Source organism: Erpetoichthys calabaricus, chromosome 12, assembly GCF_900747795.2.
Source record: "Erpetoichthys calabaricus chromosome 12, fErpCal1.3, whole genome shotgun sequence".
Lineage (NCBI taxonomy): Eukaryota > Metazoa > Chordata > Cladistia > Polypteriformes > Polypteridae > Erpetoichthys > Erpetoichthys calabaricus.
The window spans coordinates 139,360,245-139,381,031 of NC_041405.2; the positions used below are offsets into that span (position 1 = coordinate 139,360,245).

A 20,787-nucleotide genomic window follows, 5' to 3' on the forward strand; every position below is an offset into this window, starting at 1 on the left:
GGTCAGCGATGGGGCAGCCTTGTAGTTTCAACTCCAATGTTGTCATCTCCACTAAGCCACACTGTTTCTCTGTACTTGTTTAACTGGCTGATGCTTCAATGAATATAGGAGTTTCATATTTTAAATTGATGCCCAGCAGGCCTAGCAATAACAGCCTCTGTTCCTTTAAATTCAAAGGCGTGGACCTGCTGTCCTTGTCACTGAGGAAGAGAAGCTATTTAATAATGAATAAGCACCAGAGCCTGGGATTCACTCAGTCCTGGCAGCCACATGCAAAGGCCCAATAAAGGCTGTGGGGTGGGGAGCTGAATTAGAATGACATCATTGGCTCAGTGAAGGGGGGTGGGGGCGGGTCTGAGCAGCTAGCCGCACATACACGATACACACACACGCGCGCACACACACACACACACACACATACACATAAGCACAGTGAGGGAGAGCAGAGCCCAGGAGGAGACTCACGCCATCGGGCAATGCTGCTGAAGCCCAAATATGACCGCTTCCGCAATGACTCGGTGACCTCGTCAGATGACCTCTTGCAGAGCCTCGCAATGAGTGGGAAAGTGGCAGGCACCCCAGTCACCTCCTCGGTCACCCCGCAGACCCCTTCGCTCATCCCGCTTGACCGTCAGGACCGCCGCCCTGGCCCTCCAGCTTTGGCCGACTCCCCGTGCGCTGACCAGGACGTGGCCACCACTTTCTGCATGCTTATTCCCAAGATGCCTCAATGGAAGTTTGCTAACCCATCTACTTTTCTCGGCAGGGGATCTGGCAATAAGGAACTCGGGAACAAAGTAGGAGCAGGCAGCCCAGGGGCAGGAACCCCATCTGGCAGCGTCGCCAACCCGGTTGCTAGTTTAGCAGCTGTCCTGAACTCCTGTGACCCTGTCTGTGTTACCCCTTGCTCCTTGCAGGCCATGAACAGACTTCGCAGCGGTGGCAGCAGCAACAGCAACATGGGTACGGCTGGTGGAGAAGCACCAGCGCCTGCCTCGGGGAGTGCAGGCAATACCCCAACAGTGGGACGGTGGGCCAGAGTGGATGGCATGAGAATTGGGGGCGAGGACTTCACCCATAGAGGCAGCTTCATCAACAAGCCCTCTCAGGGATGGCTACACCCCGACAAGAAGATCCTGGGATCGGGAGCTCACTACATTGTCAGGGTAAGCCAGTCTTGCTCCATTTCTCTATCTGTTTGTTTTGTCAGAGCCAGGTCCCCTGTTCTGCTGGGGGATGCCAGGGGATGGAGAGGTAAAGCTAAACAAAGCCCTTTTGAATTTGTGTTCTCCTACTGCTGAACGAATGATTCTGTGAGTTACGCTGAGCTTAACCTTGTGTAGATAGATAGATAGATAGATAGATAGATAGATAGATAGATAGATAGATAGATAGATAGATAGATAGATAGATAGATAGATAGATAGATAAGAAAGGCACTATATGATAGATAGATAGACATTGAGGCATTATAAAGGCGTATTGGCTCAGGTATTAAGGAGCCCCAGTTCATTAGGAAAGACTAAAACACTTGCTGCTTTACCCCTCTTACCCACCCAGCAGAACTTGGTGTCCTGGTAGTGGTGCCATGGGCATTGATTCTTCTTTGAGAGCCAAATCTTTCCAAGCTGGTGAGTGGCAACTTTGTTTTTTTACTAAGATGCCTGTATCAGCTTTTATTTTTATAGCACTCTGCACAGCAAACTATACTCACAGCCCCAGAGTCTTTGGCTCAAATGCAGTACTGGGCACTGTTGACAATGTGCAGGTCCACTATGCTTGTTTGGGGTTTTCTTCTGGCACTTTGAGATCCCAAAGACATGCAGTTCAGGTGATATGACAATTATGAGGGAGTGAGTGCCCTAATGTGGACTATACCCCATCCAGAGTTGTCTCCCAGCTTGTGCGTGAAATTGCCAGGACTGGCACTGAACTGGATAATCAGTTTAGAAAATGGATGGGTGAATAGTTAGAAAATATTCAATGACTCTCAGCTGCCAAGTTTGCTAACTGCCTTTGTTAGGAAGCCGTTTTATCAAATTGGGTAGCAGGAGGGATCAGAGTTCCAGCAAGGGTGCAGCCAAGATTTCATCTCTTCTTGATGAAAGCACTGCATGCGGTCAACAATAAAAGAAGGCACTCCCTCCTTTAGAACACTGTGTGGTCTAGTGGTAGTGTTTTAAACAGATGGAGGCTGCGGTGATTTCAAGCTCCCCTGACCAGCCAGCTTGTCTTTCTGCATCTGGGTGATACAGCTTATGGTTAACGGTGGCAGGCCTGCCCATCTCAGCGCACTCTCTCATTAGACGCCAGCGTACTTGCCTGTCTTGGAATGGTGTCTCCTGGGGACTCAGCTTCAACCATCTGCCAGGATCAGTTCTTGTTTAGGAGTCGTGTAAAAAGTCAGATCCAGGCCCAGTTAGAGCAGCGCTGATGACGACTGAAATTTGAGCTCGTCAGGCTTTGTGTAATCATGATGTAACATTGTCAGATCCACATAATAAAATTCAACAGCGCTGTCAGCCGAAGCCTATTGGACACAAGGCAGAAATCAACCCTGGATGGGGAGTCAATCTGTCATAGAGCAAACTTGCACAGATTCCAAACTTGAGCCTCCTACTAACCTGACAGAAACGGGGAGAATGTGCAGACTCCACACAGACAGAGACGCAAGCACTGGATTTGAACTGAGGCAGCGGCACCATTTTGAAAGAAGTCTTTAATTAGAACATTAGAACATCAGAAAAATTTTGACAAGAACAGGCCATTTAGCCTAACAACCTCATTTATTCTATTCACCTAACTCCTCCAAAATGAGTTGCGTTTTGAAAATCACTAAAGTCCTATTGTCTACCACACTACTTGGTCTCTTATACCACATGTCTATGGTTCATTTGTTAAAATTTGTGCAAAATTTACCCTTAACAAGTTTCCAACTGTGTCCCAGTGTTTTTGATGAACTCATTTTAAAATAATAGTCTCAATCTATTTGACTAATTCCCTTCATAATTTTAAACACTTCAGTCATATCTCCTGTTAATCATCTTTTGCTTAAACTGTAAAGGCTCAGCTCTTTTCATCTTTCCTCATAACTCAAAGTTCTCAGTCCTGGAGTCAGCCTTGTTGCTCTTCTCTTGACTTTTTCTATCACTGCTATGTATTTTTTTGTAGGCCAGAGTCCAGAACTGCATACAGTACTTCAGTAGAGCAATACAGAGCTCAGCCAACTGTGACTTGTACACCACACATCAAGGCGCTATATAACCTGACATTCTGTTAGCCTTCTTAATGGCTTCTGAACACCGTCTGGCAGTTGAGTCCACTATGACTCCTAAATCCTTCTCATAATGTGTACTCTTGATTTTTAGACCTCCCATTGTGTATTCAAACTTCACATTTTTATTTCTTATGTGTAGTACTTTACATTTACTGACATTAAATTTCCTCCTCCACAAATCTGTCCAAGTCCCTCTGTGATAATTCAATGGATTCGAAGTTATCTGCCAGTCCACTTAGCTTGGTATCATCTGCAAACTTAACCAGTTTGTTATTTATATCCATCCATCCATCCATTTTCCAACCCGCTGAATCCGAACACAGGGTCACGGGGGTCTGCTGGAGCCAATCCCAGCCAACACAGGGCACAAGGCAGGGAACCAATCCTGGGCAGGGTGCCAACCCACCGCAGTTGTTATTTATATCCATCCATCCATCCATTTTCCAACCCGCTGAATCCGAACACAGGGTCACGGGGGTCCGCTGGAGCCAATCCCAGCCAACACAGGGCACAAGGCAGGAAACAATCCTGGGCAGGGTGCCAACCCACCGCAGGAGTTGTTATTTATATTCCTATCCAAATCATTTATGTATGTTAATTCTGTTAGGCCTAATTATTTTTTCTTCCTTTTGTCCCAGGGCTGAATATTTTTCCAAAAAATTCAGTTTTCTAAAAAGCACACAAAGCAATGGTTTCACACATAAATCAACATAAAATACTTATGTTGTCACTCTGTTTTGTGTTCCAGGAGCCCCTACAGTATTCATATTCACATTATATACGTGTTTGTCGCATCACTCATAAGCTGAAAGGCACTTTCTGGTAAAAGACAGCTTGAAGTAGTTGAGTGGCTGCTAATCCGTAGTGTCCACCAGCAGGCCGCGTCATTTGGTGAAGTCCAGTTGCCAGCTTGTCTCCCCCAGATCGATGTCTGTGTAGCTCTCCCAGGGTGAACGTTTTCATTGGCATGTCAGCTGCACGAGCGTGTCCAGCACTACGATCAGCTGATGCAGGCTTTCATTTTTGATCTCTAGATCACTTGTATCAAAATTGGAGTTGGATAAGTCAGAGTCCGATTCAGCAATAATACACAAAAAATAAATAAAGAAATAAATAATATGCACAGAGTATTTTGCTTTGTGCATTTGCTTTGCTCTCTCACCCGATGTCGATGCCATTCTAGACGTTGCTTACTCTGCGCTACTCACGCACACGCAGAGTTTCAACATCATGTCAATGAGTCTAACAGTCCTCCTAGCAAAGAGGGTCCACCTATAATGTAATGGTGAGTTTTATCAGCATTTAGAGCTTTCTTTCACCCTCTGCCCCTGATATCCATCCTCAACTCCTTGTGTCCACAAAAGTAGACATCCGTTCTAAAAGATTTAAAGATAGCAGTGGCCCCTGAGGGACACTACTCTTAACATGAAGAAATGCTGATAAGGCTCCTCACAACATAACCTTAGTTATAGCATCCTAGATTTATTGTTGGAGCAAATTAAACAAGTTGTGTGGGGTCATGCTGCCCCTTAGCATGGATTGATTATTTTTCTCCATAATAAAACTGTCATTGTAAATAATAATTGTATGGCAGTCTGCAGTGCTTTCTGCAAAATTAGACCTTTGAAAGGGCAAGGGTGGTCAAGCCTAAAGGAGAACACATTAAGCATATTAAGGCAATCCTGTATTCCTTCATTTTCCTAACCTTCTTATCCTAACAGGTTGTAGGAAGATGCGCCCAATCCAGGCAGCATCTGGGTTTGCAAGACAGAATCCAATCTGATACGACTTACTCACACACACAGCCACTGATCCAATTGAATCAGGCAGTCAGGGCCAGTCGACTAAACACACACGTCTTTGACATGTAGGAGGAAATCACTCTACCTAAAAATACAAAATAAATAAATCGCAGGGATACTGGGACAATGTGTAGGTACAGACTGTGCTAACCAGTGTGCCACTGTGCTGCTCTCAATAGTAATCATAACATGACATTCCCAATACCAATTTATCCAATTGAGGGGTCACTTTTGGTCTATCCCAGGACAAAGACATGAAGCAGGAGACCCATAAAGTTGATTTACAAACACCAGTTAACCTAACCCACCCATTTCTGTGGATGTGGGAGGAAGTCTAAAGTACCTAAGGGGAAATACGGGCAGACACAGGGAGAACGAACAAAGTCCACATAGATAACAACAAGGCACAGGATTTGAACCCAGGACAGTGAAGCTGAGAGGCAAAAGGGCTAAACATTGCACTTCCCAGTAGAAGTCAAGCGTTTTCCAAACCTGCTTATTGCAATACAGTCTCACAGAGGGCTGGGAGGTGTCCCAGCAACAACACCCAGTGGGAGACAGGCCATGCAGGATATACTCACTCATGTCATGCCAGATCAGGGTCACCAATCAGCCGAACACAGATGTTTTTTGTGGTGAGTACTGTTAGGGAAAAATTCTTGATCCCGGGTTCACAGTGTAGACAGAATACAAACATTCTCAGGATTTCAGTAAGTAAATAAGAAATTAATTTAACAAAGACGCCTGAAGAGCATACCATGCAAGGTGTTAGTCTTACTCTTGCATCACAGACTGCAATCAGACAAAGCTTTATAGATATGGATATACAAGAGCATCTTTAGCATATAGATGATATGATCCAAATCTTTAGGCAAGCACATGTTCTTTAAAAGTATAGTAGGACGATGTAAACATGAATAATGGGACTCAAGGTCAGGTGCGGCTTCCTAGCGGAGCGTCTGCATACTTTAAAGCAGAGAGACAAAAGTCAGTATGAAGCGTCTTTGTTGTAATGGCGATCTTAAGGCATCCTTTCAAGGGGAAGTTCAACAGAGCTGCATCACTTAGGAAAATATTTGCTTATTTAAAATATACTTAAACATTGACGTATTATCCAAGGTGACTTATAACATTTATGATACAATTGGTTACATTTCTATGGGTTTTCCAGTTGGAGCACAGGCAGTTGAATTGACTTGTTCAGGGTCACACAGCATCAGCAGCAGGATCTGAACGCACAGCCTCAGGGTTTGAAGTCCAAAGCCTTAACCACTACACCACACTGCCTGCCATACCACATTCCCATTGAGATTAAGACGCTAAGATGCAAAAAGGGTTATTAAAAAGATTTTATTCAAACGTCTTCCCTTCGAACAAGTAAAGCAACCTTACACTTAATATTCATAGAAAGTACTATCTTCCTCAATATAAAAAGTCATACTACTAAGAGATATCTAAACATCATCTTCATCATTCTGATTGGATGAGAGTTCACTTGGAATAACCGCCACCTGTTCTCAGCAGCTGCACCTAGTGGCACCCATGGCACTCCACAGGGCTACCCAACAGGACTACAGCTCCCAGGTTGCCCTGCAGGTATGTGCACAGGTGCTCCATTAAAGAGAGGCTGCCACCTAGCGCACTGGGGGAGAATACAGCCCTGATAAGTGGTCTGGCTCTGTACTTCAATTATATTGGCCTTCCAGCTAGGCAAGGGTCCACCCATTTATATTCATGAAGCCAGTCGATCCTTGCCTTCTATTACACCACATAATAAATTTCTCTATTCTACCTTTTTTTTTCATCTTCTTCCCCCCGGCAGCACGGTGGCACAGTGGTAGCGCTGCTGCCTCGCACTAAGGAGACCTGGGCTCGCTTCCCGGGTCCTCCCTGCATGGAGTTTGCATGTTCTCCCCGTGTCTAGGTGGGTCCAAAGACATGCTGGTTAGGTGCATTGGCGATTCTAAATTGGCCCTAGTGTGTGCTTGGTGTGTGTGTGACATGCAGTGGGTTGGCGCCCTGCCCCGGATTTGTTCCTGCATCGCGCCCTGTAGTTAGGATATAGTGGGTTGGATAATGGATGGATGGATGGATTCTTCCGCAACCCCGAGTCACTAGGAATCTGCACAGGAACAAACCCTGGACTTGATGCCAGTCCATGGCAGGACACATTCATGCTCACTGCAGCACTCACCTGGTAATTCAGGGAAGGAGACATTAGAACATTAGAACATCATGATGAGAACAGGCCATTCAGCTCAATGAGCTCATCCATCCTATTCACTTTGATTACCCCAAAATAACTTTAGGTTGAGATTTGAAGGTCTCTGAAGTCCTACTCTCCACCACAGTACTCATGTTTTATGTGTCTATCGATGTTTGTGTGAAGAACAACTTTCTAACATTCTTGTAAAATCTTCCCTTAATAAATTTCCAACTGTTCCCCCGTGTTCTTGTTGAACTTATTTTAAAGTAAGAGCCTCGATCCTCTGTACTAATTCCCTTCAGAATTTTAAATACTTAGATCATGTCACCTCTTAATCTTCATTTGCTTATAAACAAGAGTAACTGCAGAAAAACACGGGCACTCTGGAAAGTGTGTAGCTGTCATACTCTGGGCATTGAACCTCTATCTCTGAATTGAGGAATAACATTTATTTTAAATCAGTAACTCCGGGTTTAATTCTCATCCTTATGAATCATGCATCCCTCCATCAAACCCAGAAAATTTAATTTGTGGTCAAGGGAGGATCTGGAATTAATTCTTATTACACCATATTATGTTAAAATACGGAAGGCAGCTCCTGATGTTCTTCCACGTGTGGAATCTTTTCATTAGACACAAAGCACAAAGAAGGGAGAAACACAGGGAAAGCATAAAGTATCAAAATCTATGGAAGACAAAAAAACTCTGAAGACCCTTTGGGTTTAGATACACTATATGGGTTGTCTGTTGGTTTGTTTGTGGAGGCTTCCCCTTGTCCTTACCCAGCCCAGGAATTCCCTCTCATCCCGGGCCTTTCTGTCTTGCAAGCTTGTCAGCCTTCACCCTCAACTCCATTTCCAGCTCCAAAGTCATTGGGAAGCTTGTAAGAGATGCCTTTAAATTGCACACTGGTTTTAATGTTAAGGTTGAGGTGGGTCTTTTAAGTTTAGGAGCCACCAAATCACAGTACCCCCTGGTAAGATCTGCACTGCACCCCTAGAATCTGCCAACCTTAAAAATAGCAGCTGAACTTCTTGTCTTCTGTTAAAAAGGTAACACCTGCTCTGCTGCTTTCACCACCTGTGCATTGGCTCCTAACAGCCATGATGATGTTCTTTTACTAAGGTTCATCAGGACTAGCAGACAGAAAGCTAAATGAAATTAGATGAGCTTGTTTATGAGACCTTAACGAGCAGATACTGTATGCTATTAGAGTTTTGGGGTCAAATCCTGGACTGCACTTTAACTTTAAATGTTTCCTGTGTATCACCCTCTTGCTAGCTCCTCAGGACCACTCTGATTGCTCAAGTGACCACCTAGGGTTTCCATTGCCTGCTGGTGGGCACTCTTTCTTCATGCTGAGGTACAGAGAAATGTACTCTGACATCCCGTTCTGACTCTATTCTCTATCGCTCTGCATGAGCCTTGGCAAACCTCTTCCCTGTCTTGAGCCATCATGAGCCATCTTGGTATAGTCTCTGGTCCTGGCAAACCCTCCATCCTTTTCTTAGCTTTTAAAATGTATATCCTTGTAATTCAGTGATTTGTCTTTAAATTGTGTGATAGGTTGCCACACTGCCTGGGGCTGGCTTTTACCTTACACAGAGTTCTGCTGATATTCTAAACTGGATTAAGCAGGTTATTATAAAGCATTAAATTATAATCTGTGAAAGCTGTTGCTCCATCCATCCTTCCTCTTTAGCACTTTTGCTGAGAATTGTTAATGTAGTATTGGTATTAGTTTTTCATTCATTTTCCAGTCTCATTTAATCCAATACTGGGTAATGTCAGAGCTGGCACCTGTCCTGGCAGTACTGACTACAAAGCAGGAATCAAGCCTAGTTCAGGATATTAGCCCACCATGACATACAATGGTCACTCATACCAGGCCAATTCAGAGTCAACTTAACCTGCAAGTATTTGGATGTAAACAGGAAGATTTTAGAGACAGGGAGATCATTCAACCTCCACACAGACAGTGCCCAGCCTGGACTTTGACACCACAGCTTTGTAGCTGTAAGGCAACAGCATATCCCTTTTCACCATTTCCTATGAAATCCTTTTAAGTGATCTCAGCTCATCTTATTGTAATCACATTTTTTGTCTGCTTGCTCTGAAGAGCCCCTGGAACCTACAAGAAAAGCCATATTTTGGCTGCTTATAGCTACGTTCTTATTCTTTTAGGACATTAGAACAATTTTAACAAGAACAGGGCAACAAAACTCACCAATTGTATTCATTTAATTTCCCCAAACTGAAATCAAGCTGAGATTTGAAGGTCCCTAAAGTACTTCTTTCCACCACACTGCTTGGTAATGTATTCCCTATAAAGGTGGAGTGACGGCCTTGAGGCTAAGGATCTGTGCTGGCAATCGGAAGGTTGCCGGTTTGAATACTGTAAATGCCAGAAGTGATTCCACTCTGTTGGGCCCTTGAGCAAGGCCCTTAACCTGCAGTTGCTCTGTCCATTCGAGTTAGTGTGGTGCTGAGGTGTCGTCTCTTGTCTGGCTGCACTCGAGTCCTAATTTGGGATCCTGAAGTTGCGAGGTGGAGCTGTCTTGGGTTGGACTTGTTGTTCCAACACATTCCACAGATGCTTGATTGGATTGAGATTCTGGGGAATTTGGGAGAAAGGGCAACACTTTGAACTCCTCATTGTGTTCCTCAAACCACTCCAGCACAATCTGTGCAGTGTGGCAGGGAGTAACATCCCGCTGAAAGATGTTGCTTCCATTGGGGAACTGCGAAGGGGTGTATCTGGTCTGCAATGATGTTTAGGTAGGTAGTACACAGCAAATTCATGGCTACCTAAATGTTCAGACAAAGGGTTTCCTAGCAGACCATTCCCCAAAGAATCACACATCCTCCACTGGCTTATCTTCTTCTTAGAGTAACAACGCCGTATTTCTAATTGTTTTAAACAGAATATACAGTATGACATTAAACTAATACATTGGCAGTAGAGAAATCTGCATCATTCTTAATTAAAATGGCACAACCTGTACTGTTTCTGTATTTAACACAATGTCAACCATTTGATGTCATCTCGTTCCCCAAGTAAACAATGCACATTGACCCGTTCATACACGTGGTGTACCACAAACAGGATTGATTGGACCAGGTGACCTTCTTCCATTGATCAATGGTCCAGTTCCAACACTTGTGTGCCATTTGTAGGTACTTTTGGCATTGGAGTGGGTTAGCATGGGCACTCTGACTGGCCTGCAGCTACACATTACCCTATGCAGCAGGGTTTGATGCACTGTTTGTCGGCACACATTATTCATGTAACCATCACTGAACCTCACTGGTGAATGGCAACAAAGTACAGTTACTTCATTTCTGTTCTTAAGTACATTTTTTCATGTATCTGTACTTTACATGAGTAGATTTAGCTGTGGATACGTTTGACTTTCAAGTCAAATATCTCAACTTTCTACTCCATTACATTTCTGCGTGGTGTTGCATTACATTTTCCAGTCTCATTGCTGTTTTAGGTAAATCGGATGACGATCGAGATAGTGGGGGGCAATTAACAAATGATTTGTTCTTTTTGAACAACTCTCTTGGTGAATCGTGGGAATCGATTCCCCATCAGGAATGAATCGTAGGGAGTAGACAGTAGGGAGTGCCGAAATGCATGTGTGACACTGTCAACCTCTTTCGTGTAGATGTTTAAAGTGCATGTGAAATCATCGCCCATCTGATTCATGATTCTTACTAGTTAGAGTGAAATCTCTTTCAGCGAAAGAAAACTCCGTCATTGGTCATTCTGTCGTTCATTTTACAAATACAATATAAGAACAACACTGTAAGTGTAATTGTTTTAAAAAGAATATATAAACATGACATTAAAGTAATACATTGGCAGTAGTATAATCTGCGTCATTATTAATTAAAATAGCACAACCTGTACTATTTTTGTTTAACACAATATCCGTTAAGTAGACACATGCTATATTATACTTTTACATCGTGAATACCTTCGACAGGTACTTCTAATATTTTAAGTATATTTTCAAGCTAGTACTTACTTTTACTTGAGTAGAAAGGTCAATGGGGTACTTCCACTTTTGCTAGAGTACATTTTTGCTTGTTTATTTGTACTTTTATTTAATTAAGTAAACTTTGAGTACTTCCTCCACCACTGCTAAAATTATCTGTGAATTGTGCCCCAGTAGCCCTTTTGTTGCTTCCTGCTATGCAGGATAGCCTTCATTGATGAATTTTAGCCGCCTAACACCCTGTTGGTAGTTTGTTATTTCTCCTTTCTTGGACCTTTGTCGGTAGGTACTCAACACAGCTGACTGTGAGCACCCATCAAGCTGGCCATTTTGGAAATGTCTGACCCAGTCATCTGGCCATAATGATTTGGCCCCTCCTCAAAGTCATGTATGTCTTTACATCTGGCCATGTCTTCTGACGACTATGAGTACTTAATGTCAGCTTACGGTCTGACATATCCCTGACCTAGACATGCACTGCTGTTATGGGATAGTCAGTGGCATTCACTTCATATGAGAGCATAACAAGGTTTTGGTTCATCAGTGTACAAACTGGTTCTTGTCGAACTAAGTACCATAATCTTTAATATCTTGATAAATCAGTACCCATTACATTGTGATGTTTTATTTATTTATTTTTTTGCATTCTTTGGGAAACAAACTGCCTCACATTCTCTTGGAGACAGACAGCAAGAAATGCCTAGGTGTCTTTTTTAAAACATTCTTGCCCACATTTGACAGAAGCCTGCTGCTGTCCAGTTGTGATTTTAGCTCAGCTTCGTGCACATTACATTTTTTTAACATCCAGTGACTTCTATGCCTGCTTTCCATCAGCCCCCCCACCCTCCCCAATCTGCTGTTGATCTGTCTCATGGGACAGACTGGCACATCGTCCAGCTCGCTTCATTGAGGTTTCACAAGGTCTTCCGCCGTTCACTCCCACTCAGATGTCTGCACTCATGCACTCACACAAGCTGCATTCATTCCTTGACTCAATAAAATTATATTACAATAATTTGTGTCGCATGACCTGCAGGATGAAGGCATCATCCGAGCAAGATGTGCAGTCAGAGCTCATTAAGGCCGGCAGAGACACCCCTGGAGGGAGGAAATTCCTCAATCCCTAGATACAGTCTGGCATCTTTCAGGCTTTGGTGGGCAGAATGTCCAGAAATTGAAAAACATCGGCGCTAGTGATGTGTCCCAAACCGACAGGCCCTCTACACGCACCCCCAAGAACCACCCCACCATATAACATCTGTCTGGATGGCCGCCCCAAGGCCTTGTGCTCACTGGGAAAGTCCATAGCAGAAGATGTAGTTACCCTCTTTGAAATAAGAATGCCTTGAACCCATGGCTCAGCCATCAGGTGGATAAGAGGGGTCTTGTTCAGAAAGCAGACGCCACTTGAGACGGCCTTCCCCTCACCCAAACACTAACCTTAAGGTCAATAAAATAGGTCCCTGATGTTAAATCACTATTTTAGGGCTAAGATGATAACAGAAATGTGAAACCTACTTATATACCTAATCTTAAGTATTGTGAAACAACCAAGTGGCGTCTGCTTTCTGAACAAGAGCCAAGAGCTTAATGTAGACTCATATTTTTAATGTTTAAATATGTAAACCTTTTCTCAATATAATTGAGATGCGAAAAGCATTTTGCCGTACCGTCCAGCAGCCTCTGTGATACCCCAAGGAGCTAATTAGTGGGTTGTGGCGCTGCAATCATTATACACCGAAAGTCATTAATTAGTCAGGCGTTTAATGCTACATTCCAGCGAGGTCAGTCTGTGCCTCGCTAGGTTGCCTAATGGTCCAATTTACCTAACCTGGATGAGCAAAGCCCCCCTAATTAGTGGACCGTGAAGTCACCCTGAGCTGTCATTCATTCTGGCTGGCAGGTAGAGGGATCAGCCACATGTTACAAATCCCAGAGAAGATGAAATCCTGGTTTGGTTACCTGTAATGGCTCATCAAGAGCCTGGAATATGAATGGTATGAAATCAGTTTGTTAATAGTGTCCATAAGAAGTAGATTGATTAATTGATTGCCCATTCTTCATGTAAGATGTATGTATAGCATAAGGGAAAAATATGGTATGGCAAAACGTGAACTGCTGGCAGGGAAATTCAAGAGCAACATGTTTCAAAGACACAAATTGTAGAGAATTATTTCATTTCATGTCGGCACAGTGCATAGAATTAGAATCAGAATCAGAATTCACTTTATAGGCGAGGTATACTTGTGTGTACAAGGAATTTGTCTTGATAGTATTGGTACAACATACAAAGAAAACACTGAGTACAAAATATAATCATATCTATTATATAAAAAAATCTTTCAATACGACAAGACTTTTTAGGAGACGAGACGAGACGAGACTTTTTGGAAAAGATTTTTTCAAGTCCCGCGAGACGAGAATATTGCCATAATATTTTTAAAATGCTCGCCTTCCTAGCAACCATTTTCAAACAAGACCACGGTCCTCTCACCTCTCATTCGTGTGAATGCTTTTGTCAGACACAGTTCCCGCGCTCTCAGCTTTTATAAATTTTAATGTTTTCCTCACTTTAAGTTCCCAATTAAAGAAGACTGTGGAGATATGAAACACTCCAAATCGTTTCGAAGAGTTGGGGAAATGCCCCGTATAATGTCTGTGGACAAGGTCAAAGAAAAACGTTTTAAACAAAGGGTTCAAAACAAACATTTGACACCCACTACAGAAATGTGGGGATTATTTATACAAACAAAATGGGGACAGGAAATTGAAACAAAGGAAGTGACGTCTTCGAAGGGAACAAAGGAAGTGACGTCATCAAAACGGGAACGGGAAAGGAAGTGTAGCCAAGGCCATTTTGGGTGCTGGAACAGGTAAGAGCAGTTTATTTTTCTTCCTTCCGGCTGAGAAAAAAGAGACAGAAGTGTTAGTACAGTTCAACAACCCCTTATCGCGTGATGTTTGCCTTACCTTTGGGCTTGTTGGCTGCCTCTGAATTGCACGTGTGTGACAAGACGTATTATGTCTAAATCTTATTGAAGAATTTCATCACAAAGGGTTATCAACAGAAAAAATGAGTATACGGGCAATCCTAGCACCTAGAAACGATGAAGTCAAACGAATTAATGCCAAAAGTGTCGATCAGCAACATGGTATAATGGTTAAATGCGTATCAATATCTATTCTTAAACAGTTGGTGGTGATCATGCGGAAGATGAAAACAACAACTTACAATATCACGAAGAATATCTACAACCATTAACACCGTCCGGTCTTCCTCCACACGAATTACTGTAGAAAGAAGGATGTATCCAAGAAAGGTAATGTAGAACATCTTCAGGGGATAACATTAGACAACAAAGGAGATCTTGATATGCCATTTATATTAAAACGTTAACAGTTTCCTGTTAGAATAGCTTTTGCAAAGACAATTAATAAATCTCAGAGGCAAACGTTTGAAAAAGTCATTTTATTTAATAGAGAAAAGAAACAAAATCCAATCATGGACAGTTATATGTTGCGTGGATGCAAATGTAGCACTTCACATGAAAATTAAAATCTGTTTAAATTGTACATCTACATCCCCATACACGAGTGGCAGATCCGCGAAGTGGCTAGCGTGTAGAGCCTGCCTGGGGGTTTGTGAGCGAAGCGAGAAGGGGGCAAAGCCCCCTAGTATATATAAAGATAAAATATGATGCACCATACAAGGACAATACAAAAAACAAAGAGATAAAGTAGGGTTAAAATGTTAACTGCATGAAGGCTTGTGTTGGAGGGAAGTCTTCGGAATGGATGATGTTCTGGGTGAGTCGGTTTCAGCAATGATCTTTGCGGCCTGATTTATTACCCTGGATTTGAATGTGTGGTAAGTTACAGCCTGTGATCTCTTCACAAGTTCTGATGATGTGCTTCAGATTAGCCTTGGCCTAAACAGAGGCAGCACCAAATCAGACAGTTCCAGATGAGGTCAGATTGAACTTGATGATGGCCGTGTAGAACTGGACCAGAATTGCTTGAGGTGGATTGAAGATAGTTATCCTGTCCCTCAGATACTGCCGACTGGCGTTCAGTGCCAGAGTGGACGGTCAGACACTTCTGTTCTTGCCATGTCTGCATGGATTCTTTTCTTTACTCCAACTTTCCTCGACAGATTCGATTCACTGGTGACTCAAAATTCACCCTTTATGAGTGAGCATATGGCTTCATCAAGTAGTGCAATGGACTGGCAACCCATTTAGGGTTTGATCCTGCCTTGTGGTCAATTCTGTCTGAATAGGAAATGCAACACCCTTGTTACACTTTACTGGATGAATGGGTTCAAAAATAAATTAATGTAATGGAAAAAAAAATCAGGGTGAGCAAATTAAAGGTTGGCTGGTAGGATGAATGGAAAAATTGGGTTCACAAAATGAATAGTAGTCCATAGTATGAAGTTCATGAGATATAATGGATGTTTCTTCCAGTCTTTCTGTCCATATATATCTTGCCGACTATGCCAACCTATGTAATATCATCATATATTGTCTTTGACATACTGTCTGTTGTCTTGGCATTTACTTATATAAAGTTTGTTATCTTGGTGGAAAGAGAATTGTCCTCAAATTAATACCCACAAAACCAAGGACGTCCGCCACATCAAAGAGCCCTTATGTCTGGTCACTAGTCAAGGAGAGGATGTAGAGGTGGTCTACTCCTACAATACTTGGGGGTCCAGATTAATGACAGGTTGGACTGGTCTCAGAACACAGGAACTATATGAGAAAGGGCTGAGCAGGCTCTACTTCCATAGGAGAGACTGCATTTCTTTAAAGTGAGAAGTGGCATCTTCCACAACTAAATGATGGCCAGTGCGATTTTCTATACTGTGGTGTGCTGGGCTGGTAACATCACTTCAAGAGAGGCCCACCGAATCAACAAGCTAATTACAAGGGCAGGCTAATTTATGGGATGTACTCTGGACCCCCTGGCCATTATGACTAATGCTGCACATCCTGTCTCTCTGACACACTAACACTGAGGACTTTCAGCCAACAAATTATTAAGTAGCAGTGTATAAAGAAATGCTACAAAGGCTCCTTTATACCAACAGCAACACTTCTTTGTAATGCCTCACTGGGACTGTGACAGCCAAGTCAGAAGTTTTCTTTCTTTTGAATTTTCTTGTTTTATACTTATTCCAGTGTGTGTTCAGACCAAAGTGTGTTTGTATATTTATTTACCTATTTATGTATGTATTTATTTAAAGAGCTTTTGTTAAAAGCTGACTTCCCCCTGAGGACAAATAAAGTATTGTCAAAACAAAGGAGAAAAAGCCACAGAAAGGTTTGGGGTAGCCACCCTGTATATTGTAGTTGGTCGCTGGCAAGGCAACTGAGTTCAATACGGAACTGATGTACATGTGACAAAATGGCGGTTTTAAAGACTGGCAGAGGAAATGAGGGAATTGGGGCTGAAACCACAAGTGATGTTATCGGGCCCGGACCCGGAAATGATGTCATCAGAGCCATACGGTATTTCCTATAACTGGTCTGCAGGAGAAAAAGAGAAAGGGTTAATGCACTCTGCCTTCCTCCTGGTCTGGCATGGAATCATCTTCATTTAAACCCTTTAGCTGCCTCCCATGCGCACGTGTGTGACAATATCTATCTATCCTAAGTAAAAATTAGATTGTTAGACGGTGAGTGTGGCCACCACAAAAATGTACAGCGTGATCGCGGGCGAGTAAATCGATAGATGAAGAAGTCCAGCAGTGCTTAGGTTTGACCGGATGGCTGTGATTAACTGATGTTGTTTTAGATGCTGAGATAGTAAAGCTGTGCTGAACCCACAAATTAGGAGCAAGCCGGCTGATCTCATACTTACTGTGATTAACATTTTATGTTTATTTTTCTAGAATTTTACTTATCTCTCTATTATAAAAGAAATCTTGGAAGGAGACACTTTAACGTCCCGCGAGACAAGGCAGTGAGACAAAAGCACAGCTACTGTACAGGCTTTTAAATGATCGACATGCAGTGCGACAAGCAGAACACACAGCTCGGCAGCAGCAGCAGCAAGACAGCAGTTGATCCAACCGCATCTCCTTAGCGTGCGTTCGGCCCCCACCCTTCACAATGTGAGCGGCAGAGATGTGAAGTGGCTGGCGCGCAGCACACCCCAGAAGGGGGAGGAGGGTGGGCAAGCTAAGTGAGCGGGGGGCACAGCCCCCTAGTGCTTAAAAAAATAATCTTTATTCTGAGATTTTCTTACCCACGTCTGTTTTGGTTTTGAGACTTTATTTCATAGTTGTTAAAGGAATATTCCACCCCAAAGTAATATATTTAAAAAAATATTAACCCCATGTTGTTTGTAGTGGTGGCCAAGAAAAATATTAGTCTCATGTTTTTGTGAAGAAATTAAATATTGAATGTTCAAGCAGCGCTGCTGCCTCGCAGTTGGGAGACCTGGGGACCTGGGCTCGCTTCCCGGGTCCTCCCTGCGTGGAGTTTGCATGTTCTCCCCGTGTCTGCGTGGGTTTCCTCTGGGTGCTCCGGTTTCTTCCCACAGTCCAAAGACATGCAGGTTAGGTGGATTGGCGATTCTAAATTGACCCTAGTGTGTGCTTGGTGTGTGGGTGTGTTTGTGTGTTTCCTGCGGTGGGCTGGCACCCTGCCCGGGATTGGTTCCTGCCTTGTGCCCTGTGTTGGCTGGGATTGGCTCCAGCAGACCCCCGTGACCCTGTGTTCGGATTCAGCAGGTTGGATAATGGATGGATGGATGTTCAAGCTCAACAGAGTCAATAGGTGGCCAACACCGGACAGTGCCAAATAATGTAAGAAACGTCCATGGAAAAAGCAAAAAAACTCTCACGTGGCACATAATCCACAGGTCTGCTATCCATTTGTATGGTCAAAATGTGCAAAGTGTGTGCAGTTTTTGCTTAAATATTATTACCAGTCACTTCCTGAAACCCCGTAGGGAATGTAAACAGGGAAGACGTTATTTCCACAATGCTGTGTGTCGCAGCCTTTTTAGACACCAATTGTCTAAACTATTGCTAACATATTGCTGACTTGGATTTTTGATTTGGCTTGTCGATCATGTCCTTTGAAATCCTGGTTTTGACCTTTTTATACCCCTTATCCATCTCCTGGTTCTGACTAGAGTTCTTTGTCAGTTCTCTTGACAGAACATCTAAATGTTAGATGGGTTGTCATCATTATTTAATACTAGCTATGTGTGGTTTTCGGGACAAAAAACGACCCGAATACTCCCTAGTTTTACTTTGTTTGTGAACTTAACTCTTAAGAATTACCCAGTGCAGAGGACAAGGACCCATCTGTGCTTGCTGCCCCAGTGGCTTTCATAAGAAGACACTGGTGATATCATATCTTAACCATATCGCTGACATTTGAGTCCTACTAATTTTTGTCTAATGAAAACACCTCCAGGCAGACAATGTTTTTAGTGAAAACTTCAAGCCTTGCCCTCCATTGCATTGTTGAGCCACGGCGTTTGCTTCGTTTCAGCATTGTGTCTCTTCGTCTGTGTCATTAGCACAACGTTGTTATTGCACGGCAGTGTTTTCTGCAGACACGTCTTTCGGAGTGAGAAGTGAGGAACATGCAAGTGCCGAAAAAATGTAAAAGTTCATGCATGCGCCATCTAGTGGTGCGCCATCTAGTGGCTGTGGTTGAGCGTGAACAGAGCGGACTGCTCCATACACAAAACAGATGTTTTGTTTATATATGTCTAATAGTTTATTAGCATGGATCTTGGAACAGGGATATGAGGATTGTGAACGCTAGGGTTCGCTGTTGCCCCTTTAACCCCAACAGACAGATGCTCAGGACACAAGGTAAAAGCAACAAGAAGTATTTCAATATTTTTCTTCTTAATAATCATGCCCAAAGCACCTCCATCACTAATACACAATCAATAAACACAATAATACAATAATCTTCACTTCCACACCTCCCAGCAAGCTCTGTCCTACTCCTCCTGACTCCGGCTTGCCTGCTGGGTCTTCAGCAGTCCTTTATATGGTCCTTGACCCAGAAGTGCTTCTGTTTTTCCTTCTACGTGACTTGCCAGCACTTCCGGGTCAGATGGAGAACTCAAATTCTTTAGTCAGCCCGGAAGTACTTTGGGGCTCCTGTCCATGTGATCCATTAGTACTTCCGGGCTATAGGGAATGTATGACTGTCCCGGTCCTTCAACAGCTCCCCCTGGTGACACCCATGGCACCCAACTGGGCTGTGAAACTGAACTCCAAGTCTAGCGAGCTGCCATCTAGCGTCTTGTGGGAGGCAGTGTCCAAAAGTTGCTGCCTTCCCCCTTCTTTTCTTTCTCGGGGGGTCTCGGCCGGGTTGAGCTTCTGGCTGTCCATCATTAGAATGAGCAGACTTGAGAATATTAATTGTTGTCCATTCATTTTTTTAAACCATTAATTTGTTTTTCATATTCAAACTCACTCAGTTCACAGACCGAGAAGGTATTTACCAGTCTGCTTGGCTGAATTGACAGACTGATGTCCACCTTCTGATCAAACACTTCAAACATGTACAATGATATGCCAAAGACAGTATCTGTGCCCAGAGCCAGGGGTTTATTTCACTAAAAATTGATGTACAGAACAAAAGAGAAATACCGATAGATGGATTTTTTTTACTCTAAACCTGGAATGGAATGGTGGTTCTCTGGCTAGGGAACTGTGCCAACAATTGGAAGGTTGGGGGTACAAATCCCATAAATGCCAGAAGTGATTCCTTGAGCAAGGCCTTTAGCCTGCCATTGCTCCGTCCTGGGTATGACGTTAACCTGCAAGCAGGTCCTCCAACTTGCAGAGAGAACTTGGGGTGTTGGTGGCAGGATTGTCACTCCAGCCACCATAAAAAACCTGACACTGTCCCAGTGTGGTGATGAGGTGTTACCTATTGCACAACTGCACTCAGCTCCTAATTGAGGATCCTGAGATGGTGTGGTGGGTGCAGAAACGTGCATTATCAGTGAATGCTCCCAACCTCCTCTTCCTCCTCTAAACCTGGTGGCAACAGACTGTCAATGCAAACAACTCTGCTAAGTGACCGGAGCCATTCAGTGGTCAAATGTCTTGTTGGTTCAAGTGCTCCTTCTGGAAGTCTTTACTTTGTGGAAGGTGTGGAGTTGGCTATGGTTGTGAATGCTGCTGGTACGTTGTGCATTTTCATTATGATTATGTAATTTAAGATGGCTGCACCCATCACCTGATATCCAAGCTTTGGATCTTTTATCTCTCACACTCAGCATTAGAGAAAGCCAAAACCCATCCACTGAGATTTTAGCGTTAGGACTCTTGGTCCTGTTGTTTTGCTTATTTTGTTTATATGATTTGTCTTCTTTATGCTTTCCCAGCATTTTCACCCTCCACCTGTCTCCTGACATTGATTGTAGCTTTATTCTAAATGATATTTCCATCCCCAGTCTAATACATGAAACGATGTCTAATATTCTGATGACATGCTTTATATAAATGTT

The 20,787-nt window shown here is 43.2% G+C and overlaps 1 protein-coding gene across 10 annotated transcripts in view; it reads left to right on the forward strand.

Annotated features, from left to right (window-relative positions):
• The window catches only part of shc2 (SHC (Src homology 2 domain containing) transforming protein 2), a 118,615-nt gene that overhangs the window by 35,564 nt on the left and 62,264 nt on the right, over window positions 1–20,787 (forward strand). For 9 of the 10 annotated variants that reach the window (XM_051935278.1, XM_051935282.1, XM_051935273.1 and 6 more), the window contains one exon: window positions 918–1,166. In XM_051935278.1, coding sequence (XP_051791238.1) covers window positions 921–1,166 — 246 coding nt within the window. In that variant the 5' untranslated portion in view covers window positions 918–920. Of the gene's footprint in view, window position 1; window positions 1,167–20,787 lie in introns of those variants that run through there. The other variant, XM_028816394.2, reaches the window with a different exon arrangement.